Raw genomic sequence first — 15,671 nt, 5'->3', positions numbered from 1 at the left:
ACTCTCTCGAAACCATGGGTTTCTTTGGTTACTTTTGTTCTAGAGTAAAAGCTGAAAAGGGCAGCCATGTGCAGCAAGTTGCTTTCTAGTCAGAGGGGAGCATGGGCTGTGAACCTGAGGGAAGAAGAGGCAGGTGCCTTCATGGGAGTTGGGGAGGGGAGGGACGAACTGAGAAGAAAACTGAAGAGAGAAGTTGGATTATCCCTGCCCTGTCTCAGCCCTCTGTGTTCTCACCTTTCTGCCACCAAGGTGAGAGGTAATTGTTTCCTTTCTAGGAACGAGTCAAGTAGCCTGGGGTCACAGGAGTGGACAGAGGTACAAGGAAGCCATGGCATGTCACTAAGGCACTGGCAGGCCCCAGATCTCTTCTCTGGGGCACCCGAGTCTTCTTCTCTCCAGCAACCTCTTTGTGGCACTCAGTGACTGGCCCTCACTTTAACGTCGTGGCACGTGGGAGGGGTGCTGTTTCAGAGAAATAGAGTGGTGGGTGGGAGGTCTCAGGTTCAAGGTCTTGTACCTCACTTCCCTCACCTCTGTTCTAGGTTTTTCCTGAGACATTATTCAGGACCCTGGTGATTTTAGGAGAAAAGAACCAGGTTTTGCTGCTTAGGAAGGAAGACCCAGTCACAGATAATGGCTTCCCACTTCCTTGGGTTCTGAGCCTCATGGCCCACCTGTCACCCTGAAGAATGCACATTTGTTGAAGGTCTTGAGCAACTGGGGGTGGGTGAGCCCAAACCTGCTCTTCCTCCTGTCCACCTCATCAGGGTGTGCCTTGGCCCTTGCCAGTCTATGCCCTCCCACCAGAGGGAAATGGCCTGGCAGAGGAGAGAGCTCCTCTCCACTGAGACACCTGTGTGCATGGGGTGGGGATGCGGAGCGCAGCTACCAGGGTGACCTATCAGGCCTTAGGGGCCAGCTCGGCAGGCAGACCTGTCATCTGAGAGAGGGATGCATTTCTAGCTCTGGGAGGAAGAGCGTTCTATGTGGTCCTACAGCACTCACTCCCCCGACGCTCATGGCCTGTGTGTTCAGTTTAGGCCAGAGCAACACTGCCAGCATAGAGGCCCCGGAGGTGCTGAGTCAGGGCCAGGCCTGTGCTGGGGCAGCTCTGAGTTATCCTCATTTTAGGTTCAGAGCCAACTCCTGGACCTCACCTATGTCCTCAAGAACTGGGATACCCACTGCCCTGGGCCTGCTCAGCCTTTGAGTGACGTGGTATGAACTTGCCAAGCCAAGACTTCTCTGTTCACGCACCCAGGAGGCAGACAGAGCCTGGGAGATGCTTCCCAGATCCCACATAGGAGGTGTTCTGCCTTGGGGTGGTATGAAGTAGGTGCAGTTTGCTTTCTACCATTTCCCACTTCCATCCCCTCTAAGCTTTGGGTCTGCTCTTCGGGGTGTGTTCATAATCCGGCTTCCTCCCGTCTCTTGGTAAGGAATGGCCAAACCCAGTGGGGCTCTCCAAGGTAACACCTGCTTTATCTGATCCTGTGCTGGTCAGACTTGGCAAATGGTGGATCACAGAGATACATCCTTTGTCCCTTCATGCTAGAGAACTTTGTGGTCCCGTTTCTGTGTCAGGCTCTCTAAGCCACGAAGGTGTGAGCTGGGACCAGGCTCATCCCAAGGAATGGGGACCCTAGATGTCGATCCAAAGAACCGCCGGTGGCTCCAGCATCATTCTGTCCCTGCATCTTAAGCAATTCCATCACTACTCACACCTCTGGTTTCCTAATTTTCTTTCCTTTACCACCTTTCCTCTTAGCTTTCTGCAAATTATTTGCTAAATTGCCTGGAATCTCTCCTTCTCCTCCAAGTCCCGACCCTGAGAATTTTCTATGTGTCTGGCCCCAGTTCTCTGCTCCTCCTTTATCTCATCCCCTCTCAAAGCCAAGGCCTCTGCCAGACCCTTCCCTCAGCTGCCCAGTGAACTCATAATCCCTCCTCATTCATCTGGCCTGCGGCTGCTCACTGGTGACCTGCGTATCACTGCCCCTTCCCTAGGGCATCAGGCCTGACTGCCCCAGGTCTTTCTGCTTTCTGGTAGCTGGGCTTCACATGACCAGCCTCCCCTATAGAATGGCCCTGCTGCCTGTGGCCTCAGAACAATGGAGATACATCCACGCTGGGAGAAATCTATTGCTTTTCATCCTCTCTCGTGATGGAGACTTACCTAAGAATTCCAAAGAGCTGACCACATATTGTTTCTCTTGAGGTTTGGAACGCACAGAACCAATGTTGTTTGTTTTGCATTAATGAATTCATCTTGAGCATTTTCCCTGAAAATAAAACTTAAACTTACTTACATACCTGCACTCAGGACAAATGATTCTGACCCCTGGGAACCAAAATTCCCAGGCAGGGTTGGGGGCACTGTGGGGGCAAGGTTTCTAGGGGAGCTGTCTGGGGTGAGTCCTCCTCTTTCATTTGCCTCCCTTACACTGCCTGAGTGTGCCACCACTCATCACCAACATTGCCAGTGGATTCTTTTCCATTCTTGTCACCTTCACCCATCAGGGCAGGAGGAGAGAGGGAGGCAGCCACCAGGGCTGTCAGAGGTGACAAGGCTTCAGGTTGGACTTGAATTTCCTGCATCTGGGCTAATTGCTGTGGTGATGCATCCACCTATAAAAATTACAGCGTGGCTCATCCAGGGACCTAGATTTGTGGCAAGCTTCGGGAGGGAGGAGAGCTCTTCTTCCTGGTGGGTTCCCGCAGACTGCCGGCTAAGGCTCAGAGAACCAGCTTCTTCCCTGCTGTCTCCTGAGCCCAGTCCCTCTTGGCCATCACATTGATCCTGCCCTATGGCGGCCCTCACGGACCTCTCGTTTATGTACCGCTGGTTCAAGAACTGCAATCTGGTCAGCAATCTCTCAGAGAAGTATGTCTTCATCACAGGCTGTGACTCTGGCTTCGGGAACCTGCTGGCCAAACAGCTGGTTGATCGGGGCATGCAGGTGCTGGCTGCTTGCTTCACTGAGGAGGGAGCCCAGAAACTTCAGCAGGATACCTCCTGTCGGCTGCAGACCACCCTGCTGGACGTCACCAAAAGTGAAAGCATCAAGGCGGCGGCCCAGTGGGTGAGGGACCAAGTGGGCGAGCAAGGTGGGGCGAACTGCACTTTGGCTTTCTTGGTTTTCTCTTTCTTTCTCTTTCTCTCTCCCAAAGCATCTGACAGTATCAGAGACCCTGATGTCCAGATGGGGTGGGAGAGGTGACACAGGGAAAGGGCCCTGCCTCAATCTGATTGGAAGCCGCTGCATGGTTTGGCCTGTTCACATGAAGGGGTGATTTCCCAAGGAAGTTTTCTGTCCTGGAAACTCAGAGAGACAGGAAAGAGGTCTCAACAGGAAGTGATGGGGGAAGATGTGTTCCGTGTGTCCAAACCTTGAAAAACGGATGTGCCTCTCCGAAGCTTCAACAGTCCTAACCATCAGCTCCTGGGGAAATACAAGTACATTGCTTGTTGGGATCAGGATAGGGAGAGGTGGAATGAGACAGGAGGTTGGATCCCATGAGTGGGTGCGTTTTCTCTCTTTGACTGTGTCAGGCAGTTCTTGACATCATGGTGGGTGTTGGTTTGACTTCAGGGCAAGTATGTCAGAGTGGCTGCTCCTATCGGGAAAGGAAGCTGTGGACTGGGGCTGGCCCAGGACTGTGTGGGGACCTGCCTCACGCACGTCCAGCGCACAGGGTGTGGGCACAGAAACAGGATGAACAAGATGGCTGGGTTGCAGAAGCAGCAGCCCAAAGGAAGTCCTCCCTCCTGAAGGAGCTAGTCTGGAGCCCATGTACAGGTCAGGGCAGCAGAGTCCTGGGGGGGAGTCTGACAGTAACTCCCTGCTTGATTTTTCTCCTTAGCACTCATCACTATTCAAAGTACAGCAGATTTTACTTATTTATTGTCTGTTCCTCTGCTAGAATAAAGCTTCCTGGGAAGGATTTTTGTCTCTTTTATTTACTGCATGTCCTTAATACCTAGAATAACGTCTGGCACCTAGTAAGGTAACTCAATACGAAGTTTTTGAATGAGCTAATTAATTAATAATTCAGCAAGAGTGAGCCTCTGTCTTCAGCAGGCTGTCTCAGCCAGTTCCCTGCAGTCACTTGAGTGACTTGCCTTAATGCCTCACTTAGCATGTTAGTTTCCTGTTGCTGCTGTAACAAATAACTCAAAGGTAGGGTCTGAAGACAATACAAACGTATTATCCTCTAGTTCTGGAGGAGAGATGCCCCAAATGGGTCTCGCTGATCAAAATCAAAGTCAGCAGAGCTGTGTTCCTTCTGGAGGCTCTGGAGGAGACTTCGTCTCATTGCCTTTTCCAGCTTCCAGAGGCAGCTGACATCCCCTGTCTCCTGGCCCGCTACCTCCATCTTCAAGGCCCACAAGGTTGGGGCCAGTATTTTTCACCCTTCTCTCAGTCTCTCTGATTCTCTGGTTTCTGCTTCCTTCTTCCACTTAGAAGGACTCGTGATTATACTGGGCTCACCAGGTTAATCTAGGATAATTTCCCTGTATTAGCTTCCTCCCTAACATTAAGGACAATTGATTAGCAACCTCCATTCCACCTGCAACCTTAATTCCCCTTTCCCATGTAACCCAGCAGATTCACGGGTTCCAGAGATAATGAGAATGGGGACGTCTTCGAGGGACCATTATTCTGCCTAGGCCACTGGGCAATATCCTGATCTAAGAAAAACTGAGAACTGGGGTGGGTAGGGGGGTGGGAGATGAAGTTCTTGCATGCTCCTCATTGCTCCTGGATAGAGAAAGACAGGGAGATTGGGTAGGGGCATGACTTGGGTGGGGACCCCAGACCTAGGCGAAAGGGTGGACTAGAATTTGTTTGCGTTGAGACCTGCCTTCAGGAGACAGTGGGATGTGCCTGCAGAGTATCTGGAGGCTGCAGAGGCTGGGACTGTGGGGAGAATCACCAGAGCAGTAGGGCTCGGGGAACTCTTGCACGGAGCCGGAAGGGGCCCTTGAGGAGCATTTAGAGGAGTTTCCAGTGTATCCTTTGTATCACCCTCCCTCTGGTGGAATTTTTTGGAAGTCCAATATGTAAAACAAATGAAAAGGAGAGCTTCTCCTGCATTTTCCTCCTCCTCTCAGGCTTGCAAAATACAGCCTGGAAACAACTGTTGCAGTCCAATGGATGAAGAACCTGAGGCCCAGAGAGGGAAGTGACTTGTCTAAGGCTGGAAGTAAAACCAGGACCAGACATAAAACTCTTTAACCCTGGTCCCCTGCAGAGTTGAATGGCAACACTTAGCATTATTTCTTTCCATGGGTACCAACCCAATGCAAATATCTCAGTCCTCATCACATTTTCCATACAAATTTTATTTAAATATTTTATGTGTTTATTTATAAACAGTATTATTTCCTTTCTGGCTTGTGAGTTCCTTCAGGGGTAAGATGCTGTTTTGCTCATTTTGCATCTCCTTTACCCTGTATTTTATTTTATTTTATTTTATTTTATTTTATTTTATTTTATTTTATTTTTAGAGACAAGGTCTCACTCTCTCACCCAGGCTAGAGTACAGTGGCACCATCATAGCTCAGTGTAATTTTGAACAAGGTAACCTCTAATCTGGGCTCAACTGAGTTTTGTCTCACCATCTATAAATGGAAAGCCAGCCAGTGACCCCAAGACCAACCCGCTCCCCTCAGAGACCCTCTCCAGCCCCAGGAACTTACAGATGCAGAAGTACTCCTCACCATAGCTGTCCCGGGTCTCCTGAGGTAGCCTCTCCCAAAGTTTTCGCAGGCGTGACTCCATGCCCTCCTTGCCCAGAGTGGCTGTCCGGTAGTTCCCCGGCTCAATGATGCTGACCTTCACCCCAAAGTAGTAGAGCTCATGCCTGGGAAAGGCCTCTCAGCCTTTCAAGTAGCTAGGACTACAGGCATGCACCACCATACCTTTTTTTTTTTTTTTTTTTTTTGGAGAAACGGGGCTTTCACTCTGTTGCTCAGGCTGGTCTCTAATCCTGAACTCAAGTGATCCTCCTAAAGGGTTGTGATTACAGGTGTAAGCCACTACACCTGGCTTCCTTCACCCTGTAATTGCCACCTACTAGATGCATGCATGAATACACGTGTGAAGATGAATGAATGAACGGACTGATTTTGGTAGTATGTGAAATGCGGTTGGTTATACTTAAGTGAATAGAGAGGGTGAAGCAGGATGGGGAAGGATCCAAACATTAATTCACTGGTATAAAAATGAAACTCTTATCCCAGAACTGATAGCTGAAATACTGTGAGCTAGCACCTAGATTATAGCTGGTACAGAGCCCCAGCTAGCTGGCAGATTTTACGTGAATCAGGAAAAATTGTCCCTTTGGGGAAAACTAATTAGTAAAAGGCACACTTTTGTTTTATGTTATAACCTGACTGTGTTATGTCTTATGCACCTGCTCAACCATCCTTGAGGGCCCTGAGCCGGTGGGGAGCAGAGCTTGGTTCTTTCCCAGGCCCATTGCTGATTTCTGTGTGGTTCTCCGTCTTGCCCCCAGGCCTCTGGGCCCTGGTGAACAATGCTGGTGTGGGCCTGCCCAGTGGCCCCAACGAATGGCTGACCAAGGAGGACTTTGTGAAGGTGATCAATGTGAACCTGGTGGGACTGATCGAAGTGACCCTTCACATGCTGCCCATGGTCAGGAGAGCCCGGGGCAGGATTGTCAACATGTCCAGCTCTGGTGGTCGTGTGGCTATCATCGGTGGTGGCTACTGTGTCTCCAAGTTTGGCGTCGAAGCCTTCTCTGACAGCATTAGGTAACTGGGCCTTGGTACTAAACCATTCCGGGTGGAAATCCCAAGGGTCAGAGAGGGTTGGGAGTGACAGCATGTGGGCAGGGGAATTCTGCAGACAAGAAGCTAACACGATAGCAGAAGGAAGGTTAGACTTCAAGGTGTTTTCTCCAAGACTAAGAGAGGAGCTGAGGAGGAGAGGTAAAGTGGAATTATGCGGCATCAGGTGGGCCTTCCCTTGAGTGGCACAGGGTAAGTAAAACCCTGTTTGGGCCTGTGAGAGGAGGAGGGAGAGTCCCCCAAACAGACAGACAGTCCTGGAGGCAGAGGTGACCTCTGGGAGGTCCTCAGAGGAGCATGCAGGCCTTGTGTAGACCCACGCCCTTCATCATGTGGGTGCTGGGTGAAGGGCTGATAATGGGAGGGACCTGGTGGGAGAACAGACTTTGGCCTAGATTCTCTATTGCCTTCTTCCCACTGGCCATGCCTCAAGCAAATTGCCCAGAAATTGCTAAGCCAGCTTGGGAAAGGGTTGAGGGCCTAAGGAGGGGCTTATTTGCAAAACGACAAAGCCAGGGCCAAGTGCAGGGGTGGGGGAAGCACCTCTGGGTTCCTGAAAGACAAGCCTATCCAGAGGTGACTCTCCATGACGATTGTCATCTCGGGGCCCAGACTGAGGGCAACTCATCTTTCCCAGGCGTGAGCTCTACTACTTTGGAGTGAAGGTCAGCATCATTGAGCCGGGGAACTACCGGACAGCCATTCTGGGCAAGGAGGGCATGGAGTCACGCCTGCGAAAACTTTGGGAGAGGCTACCTCAGGAGACCCGGGACAGCTATGGAGAGGAGTACTTCTGCATCTGTAAGTTCCTGGGGCTGGAGAGGGTCTCTGAGGGGAGCGGGTTGGTCTTGGGGTCACTGGCTGGCTTTCCATTTATAGATGGTGAGACAAAACTCAGAGGAGTTCAGGACTCCAGGTCACATAGTGGAGCTGGGGTTTGAGAATAGAGAGCGAGTGGCAGAATTATCACTGCTGGAGCAGTGCAGGAAGCTAAGAGCAATGTGGCCCACTCCTGGCACCTACCCCCCACAGCATCATGATGCAGGGGAATCAGGTGAAAATGCACTGAGATAAATACAACCAAAAGATCAAGAGCTGGCTCTACTACTTACCAGCTAGGAGACTTTGGACCTATTACCTAGTGTTCCCATGCCTCGGTTTTCTCATTTACAAAATGGAGCCAAAGATAGTGCCTCCCTCATGGGCTTGCTGTGAGGGTTAGCGTGTGTCAAGTACCTTGCACACTCTGAGTGCTTGTTAATGAAGAAGAAAACGAGCACATGGGAATTTAAAAGGGAGGGTTCCTAGGCAGCTCTCTTTCTCTCACTGAGCTGAGGGTCTCCTGTGAATCATAGCTGTTTTTGGAGGGTAGAGGGGATATGGCAGCTGTTTATCCTGCTGCCCCAAAACTTTGTGCTGCAAAAGATTGTCTGCTGGACATCATACGTCAACAGAACACAAAGCCAAGACAGACATTTTTTCACTGAATATATACATGCTTTATTGTAAGGCTGCCATGTCCCAAGCATGTGTGGGGCCGGAGAGCTGGAGTGGACAAAGTGGTATGCTTGGCCCTCACTGACTGTAGCTTAGGACTCAGTAGGAGAGGCAAACATTAATCAAAACACATGTGTTTCATGGTAAACGTGGATATGTGCTACAGAGGAGAAGGAGGGATGTGAAAAAAGAATGGAGTGGGAAGTTGTACCCCAATTCAGATGACGGTGAAGTTGGGAGCTTCTCTGAGTTGACTTTGAAGAGGAATAAGAGTTAGATGTTGCTGGGAAGGGGAAAAAGGAGATGGGTAGGGACTTTTTTTTTTTTTTTGCAAGAAGGCTCTGAGGCAGAAAACTCCATTTGTGGAACTTCAAAGAATCCGGCAGGTGGGGAGCAATGGTGGGTAGCTGGTGTATACAAAATAAATTAGAGCATCAAAGCACACTGAGGATGAAGGGGTGAGGGAGAGGAAGCCGTCAAGGATGAGTGCCAGGTTTACAGCTTGAAGAACCTGGCGGATGCAGGAGTCATTCATTCATTGATTTTGGGAAGCCTCCAGGAAAAATTTGGAGTACCCCTTAAATAAAGTCATCTTTTAGTGCTAGATATGTTAGGATTCTCTGAGAAGAAAATGTCTAAGGATTTATATTAGTTGGGACTTACTCAGTGACAGAAGATCCAATGCAAATTATTTAAGCAGAAAAGGAATTTCTTGCCTCACCTGACTAAAAAGTTGAGCACGATAAGCTTCAGGTACAACCCATCCCAGCCCACAAATAATCTTGTTAGGATTCATCCATTTCTTGGCTCTGCTTCTTTGCATTGACTCCAGTCTATAAGCTCTCTGCCCTATGGGGGCCACATGGCTGCAGCATCTCTTCGCCTCCACCCAGGGTGAGGTCTGCTGGGAAAATAGGAGAGTTCATTCCAGTGCCTCTCTCAAAAGTCCTAATGTACACTCTGACTTGGAGGACCTATGGTAGCCGAATCATAGGCAACCACAACATGTACCCAAGCCTAAACCAATCACTGTGCCCAGAGGAATGTGAAAGTGTGGTGCAGCCTGGGCCACGTGCTCTGCCCAGACCAACAGACTCATTGTGGGGGAGGCATAGGTCCCCAAAGGGAAATCTGCAGCTGTTGGGAAGAAGGAGAGCAGATGTTAAAGTACGGGGGGAAGAATATTTATCCTCTGTGTGATCTCTCTTAGCAAAGAGTAGTTTCAATTATTTGTGGAGCTGCCCTGAGGCTGGGCGAAATGGATTCAGCCAGTATCTAGAAACTTCACAGAGTCATTTTCTAAGTAAGCACTCAGGGGGAAGAGAGCTTATAGAGTCTTTAGTGCGGTCCATGAAAGCATATGTATAAAGGCAAACCCCTCTGAAAACCTTGTCCAAAAGCTGGTTGTTATATTAAAGAATAGTAAGGATTAGGTTTATAAAATATCATAGGCCAATTCACCCGTAGTCCACACCAACATTTCAGAGGAAAGTTTTCAGGCAGTGATCAACTACATTTAGATAAACGTTTTCCCAAGTGGTTATTATGAGAGTTTTCGCTTCCGTTACCCAGTGTTCATTGGGATACAGAGATGAGACAGTCTCCAGGAAACTAGCAGGGAAGATGTGAAAGCAAATACACCACTGCATGAAGAATCTTGCAATAATGGACATGCGTACAAAGCACAGCAACAGCGCAGACTTCATTCCACAACAGAAGCCTCACAGAGGTGACAGTTAATGCCTTAGTGAGTTTTGAAGGATGAATACGAGTACACCAAAAGGGAAAGAGGAGGCGGATGTTTCACACAAGAGGAAGGGTGTGAACCACATGTTGGAGACCTGACATCGCATTGTATGCTTTTGGGGGCAGTGCAGATTCAAGCTTGCACTCCAGCAGTCCCTCTAATCTTGTTACACAGCTCTCCAAACCAGTTCATCCATTTATTTATTTATTTATTTTTATTTTTATTTTTATTTTTGAGACGGAGTTTCGCTCTTGTTGCCCAGGCTGGAGTGCAATGGCGCGATCTCGGCTCACCGCAACCTCCGCCTCCTGGGTTCAGGCAATTCTCCTGCCTCAGCCTCCTGAGTAGCTGGGATTACAGGCACACGCCACCATGCCCAGCTAATTTTTTGTATTTTTAGTAGAGACGGGGTTTCACCATGTTGACCAGGATGGTCTCGATCTCTTGACCTCGTGATCCACCCGCCTCGGCCTCCCAAAGTGCTGGGATTACAGGCTTGAGCCACCACACCCGGCCGAGTTCATCCATTTATAAAGTACAATTCCTCTCTCATGGATTGTTAGGAGAATTAAACAGAAATGCAAAGTACTCAGCTCTGCCACAGTAAGAACCAAACAAACCTTTGCCATTGCCATTACAGTCTGGCAGGAGGAGTGCTGTGGGTGGTGATTGAGGAGGGGAGACCTTAGGAGTCAGATCATAAGAGGCTTTGATGGCTATCCTAAGGAGTGTGGATTTTATCCTGAGGGCATTGGGGACCATGTAAATGGCTCTGAAGTGACAGGTCAGATTTGTGTTATGATGGGAAGGATAAAGAGGCCACCTGGGAGACTACTGCAGAAACCCAGTGATAGAGCAATAAAAACATGAAGTTCTAAGTCATGGTGGTTCTGGTGGTTGGGGACAGCTGTGCAATAGACTGAAGAAATATTTAGGAGTTGTCATGGAGCATCACTGGGTACCAACTCAGCAAGTTGCTGTGCAATCAGACAGGCCCCTGGCTTGTAAGCCCCAGGACCAGACCTGATACTTTATAGACTTTATCTTACTTAATTCTCCCCATAACAAAATGTTTTCCCAGGTGCCCAACTCCAAAGCCTATGTCCTTCCTCACTGTGGAGGACAGTGACGGAGCTGGATGTGTCCTTCCCTCTCCCTTCCCACTCCATGCCCAGCAGGGTGCCCAGTGCTGAATGGCAGCTAATAGCTAATTGAGAAAATGATGAAAGCATGTACCTCATACTGCTTCCCATGTCTGGGGTACCTTCTTCCACCCCACTGCCTGTGCTAGCCCTCCTCACCTCTCAGAACCCAGACCCCAGCACATCTCATCATGTCAGCTTGCTCCGCCTCCTCAGCCCGCAAAGGCTTCCCTGGCTCCAAGTGGGCAGACACAGCCCCCTGGGCATCCTGAACGGTTCCTTCCACCCTCAGCCCTGCTGCTGGTGGCCTCTGTGCCAGCTCCATGGTCAGAGGGCAGGGTGTGCCTTCCTAAGACTTCACTGCTTCGCAGACAGTCTGGCTTTAAGTTTATGTGACTCTTGCTTTCTTTCCAGGAAACAGAAAATGGAGTTTCTCAGAGTCTGGGGTGAAGGGGACTTAAGTGACACCCCCCCATTCTCACCAGCTACCCTCAAGGGTCCTGAGCCCAAGCAGGTCAATTCCTTGCCTGCCCGGACCACTCTCAAAGTCAGGGCAGCTTTGGCTTCCTCTCTATTTTCAAGTTTTCATCCCTTATCAGGGCAGTCTGCTGAAGCACCATTTTCTCTGGAGTCCTCAGGGCTCTCCATGAAGCATGAATCGCCCTGTCCTGGGGCGAGGGTGCAGGTGAGGGCCTGGTGGCTGTGTGGTGTGGCCCTTCTCCTAGTTATGTCATGAGCTTCCGCTGACTTACACCACTCGGGTGCTCTGTCCCCATCTTCACCCCTGTGTGCCAGTGCAAACAGAACAGCCCCTCACATTTGTTAGGGCCCTACCAGGTGCTTCTCTATGCCTTAGATTATTTGAGTCCACAATGGTCTTATGACTGAGGTAGGGGAAAATTACTATTTTTTAACAATATTTTCTCCTGGATGCTTTTGTTTAAATATGGGAACTTTTTTTTTTTTTTTTTTTGAGACGGAGTTTCGCTCTGGTTACCCAGGCTGGAGTGCAATGGCGCGATCTCGGCTCACCGCAACCTCCGCCTCCTGGGTTCAGGCAATTCTCCTGCCTCAGCCTCCTGAGTAGCTGGGATTACAGGCATGTGCCACCATGCCCAGCTAATTTTTTGTATTTTTAGTAGAGACGGGGTTTCACCATGTTGACCAGGATGATCTCGATCTCTTGACCTCGTGATCCACTTTGGCCTCCCAAAGTGCTGGGATTATAGGCTTGAGCCACTGCGCCCGGCCTAAATATGGGAACTTTAGGAAGTACATAGAAGGAAAAAAAAAAAAAAAAAAGCCCCTTGTCCCACCATGTTTTCTATTCTGTACTCCCCCAGTGTCCACCCTGCTATTAATCATCTTTGTTATTTTCCAGGACAGATTTTTTTTCGGTAGGGGGGAAGATGGAGTCTCACTCTGTTGCCCAGGCTGGAATGCAGTGGAGCAATTTTGGCTCACAGCAACCTCCTCCTCCTCCCAGGAGTGATTCTCAGGCCTCAGTCTCCCGGTTAGCTGTGATTACAGGCACATGCCACCACACCACCACGCCTGGCTAATTTTTGTATTTTTAGTAGAGATGAAGTTTTACCATGTTGGCCAGGCTGGTCTAGAACTCCTGACTTCAGATGATTGGCCCGCCTCAGCCTCCCAAAGGACTAGGATTGCAGACATGAGCCACCGTGGCCAATCTTCAGGAAAGATAGTATTATCTCCATTTTACAGGAAAAAGTTGAAGCTCAAGGTCGTATAACTAATCAGTGGCACTGTTCTTCTCATCAATAGTCTAGTGCAATAGCAGGAATTCAGTGCACAATCATTGAATTCAGGAAGAGAAATAAGATTAATTATTTATTTATGTATTTATTTTATTTTGAGACAGCATATCATTCTGTCCCCCAGGCTGGAATTCACTGGTGCCATCTTGGCTCACTACAACCTCTGCCTCCTGGGTTCAAGTGATTCCCGTATCTCAGCCTCCCAAGTAGCCGGGATTACAGGCATGTGCCACCACACTCAGCTGCTTTTTGTATTTTTAGTAGAGATGGGATTTCACCACATTGGCCAGGCTAAGATCATTTATAATTACCTTATAAATGTGTTTTAGTTTAAGGAACCACCCGGAGGGTGTGGCAGACCTGCCCGAAATGTTAGATCAGGGATCTGATGGAAAGGGAAGTTGAATGGAATTCAGAAGAAACCATCTTTTATGAAAAATAACAGAGCCTTTTTCTCCTCTGTGCCCTCAAACAGATACCGACAAATTGAAAAACATGATGCAGCTGGCAGAGCCCAGAGTCGGAGATGTCATCAACAGCATGGAGCATGCTGTTGTTTCCCGGAGCCCTCGCATCCGCTACAACCCTGGCCTGGATGCCAAACTCCTGTACCTCCCCCTGGCTAAGCTGCCCACCCCTGTGACAGATTTCATCCTGAGCCGGTACCTTCCAAGGCCAGCAGACAGTGTCTAAACTGGGGAGGCTCAATAGATCAGTGGAGCATAAAAGAGGGGGAGAAAGGACTTTAGGGTCACCAACGGTGGTATCGGATATCCTGGGGGCATTGGCTGCAAAGGACACTTGGCTCAGCTGACACCCACTGCTGTCAAATTTACCAGTAACTTCTAACAGAAGATGAATGCCTCTTCCCACCCTCTGGGGCCCCACAGAAACCTGAGGCGGCCTTTTTGCAGGTTCAGTGATCTGCAGCAATGGCTCCGAGGACGTCTGCCACCCAGTCGGGATATGGCTTCTTCTGGTCTTGGAAAAGTCATGGAGAAAACCAGCTCCTGCTGAATCATGATCTCCTTTCAGTTATCACTGCCACTGAGAAATACTGTGGGATAATCTAGCCCCCAAGAGAATCTAACCATCTTCCTACTGGGTCCCTCAGTATGCACAACTTCATTCACATAACCCATTATGTGTTATGTGAATGAAGTACCTAAGAGGGCGGATAGGGCGTGCAAGATTACATCAGACAAAAGTTTAAGATATTTTCTCTCTTTTTAGATTCTTCTATCTATAGGTGATTGGGATCCACATGAAATAACATTCATTTATTTAACCATCATTGAGTAATTTTTCAAATATTTATTGAATGCCTACTACCTACCAGGCACTTTGTAGGTGCTGGGGGAATATAAAGATGATTAAACCATGGTCTTGGTTTTTTATTGTTTATTTCGTGTTTTGCTTTGCTTTGTTTTAGCACAACATCTAGTAGCAGAGTTAGGACAAACAGTGATAGAAGGAATAGAAATCAGAATACAAATTTTTAGAGCTAGGAAGGACCCTGGAAGTCTTCATCCAATACTTCACAAACTTGGCTGTACCTTGTAAACACCCAGTTAACTAAAAATACAGACTCCTGCACCAGTATTAGAAAATCTGATTCAGTAGGACTGAGAGAAGACCCAGAAATATGTGCCTGTAACAAGGACCTAGACGATTCTGAGGCACCTGGGCAATCGGGAGCCACCAGAAGTTCCACAGAAGTAGCTGACACTCAGGGGGGAGGGTGACCTGCCTAAGATCCCAGCTTAGTGACTAAGACAAGGACACCAATTACATGTTCAGACTACCAGACCAGGATTCTTTTTAGTTACAGAAAAATCAATTTCTGAAGTTAGTAACATTGTCAAATAAGTCACTGAACTAATTTAAATAAAAAAAAAAAACTTAAACTCCTGCGTCTATGAAGTTCTGTTGAAAATACTTTTCTTGATCTTGATAAATGGTCATATAATAAAGGTCAAGTGTGAATTTTTTAACTAAAATATCTTTCATTTGGGTCTCTTCAACATCTGAAATAATACAATACCTACAAAGACTCTTTCCAAATGAGGTAGCACTCGCGGGTTCCACAGTTTAGCTTGTAGATAGATCTTTGGGGAGCTAGCGTGCAGCTCACTATGGTTTGTTATTTGCAGCACTTCTGTTCCGGGCACCAAATTCTAAATCAGACAGAATGCAGTGAACAACAAGTAACAGAAAAGCCAACTCACATTGGCTTAGACAGTGAGGAGTGAGGGCAGGGCCCAGTGGCTGAATGATGGCATCGACGTGGTAGTCTCTTTCTACTTCTTTGTTCTGCTGCCCACAGTTTTGGCTTTACCCTTTGCTGCTGTGGTGTGACTGCCAGGCAATGGGAACTCTACATTTCCTCATTCACAACTTACAGAAGAAGAAAGAGCCCGCCTTTCCACAGCATTCAAGATTGAAGAAGTTTCTTTCCTAGAGCCCTCATTATGTGTCTCCTTGAATCTCATTGGCCCAAATTGGTTTATGCTGTCCACCCCTGACAAAGAGGTAAATTGCCATGAATTGCTTAGATTAATCATGGAACAGATGGGATGTTGGAAAATCAGTCACGATGTCTACTACCTTGAAAAATGCAAAACTCAGACATTATGCTGTTGAGAGGGTTGAACAAAGGTCAAAAATAAACTTTATGAATACACAAA

General features: G+C 48.3%; 1 protein-coding gene across 1 annotated transcript; it reads left to right on the top strand.

Annotated features, from left to right (window-relative positions):
* Nucleotides 1-2,660: 2,660 nt before the first annotated feature.
* SDR9C7 (short chain dehydrogenase/reductase family 9C member 7) lies at nt 2,661-14,891 on the top strand. The gene is made up of 4 exons (XM_003926451.4): nt 2,661-3,108; nt 6,523-6,781; nt 7,455-7,618; nt 13,460-14,891. Exons 1-4 carry the CDS (start codon nt 2,808-2,810, stop codon nt 13,675-13,677), a joined length of 942 nt encoding a protein of 313 aa, XP_003926500.1. The 5' UTR covers nt 2,661-2,807; the 3' UTR covers nt 13,678-14,891.
* Nucleotides 14,892-15,671: the final 780 nt, after the last annotated feature.

This window comes from Saimiri boliviensis, chromosome 7 (genome assembly GCF_048565385.1).
Source record: "Saimiri boliviensis isolate mSaiBol1 chromosome 7, mSaiBol1.pri, whole genome shotgun sequence".
In the NCBI taxonomy this organism is placed as follows: Eukaryota; Metazoa; Chordata; class Mammalia; order Primates; family Cebidae; genus Saimiri; species Saimiri boliviensis.
Note: the sequence above shows the minus strand (reverse complement) of the source record. Positions and strands in the feature narration are given on the sequence as shown.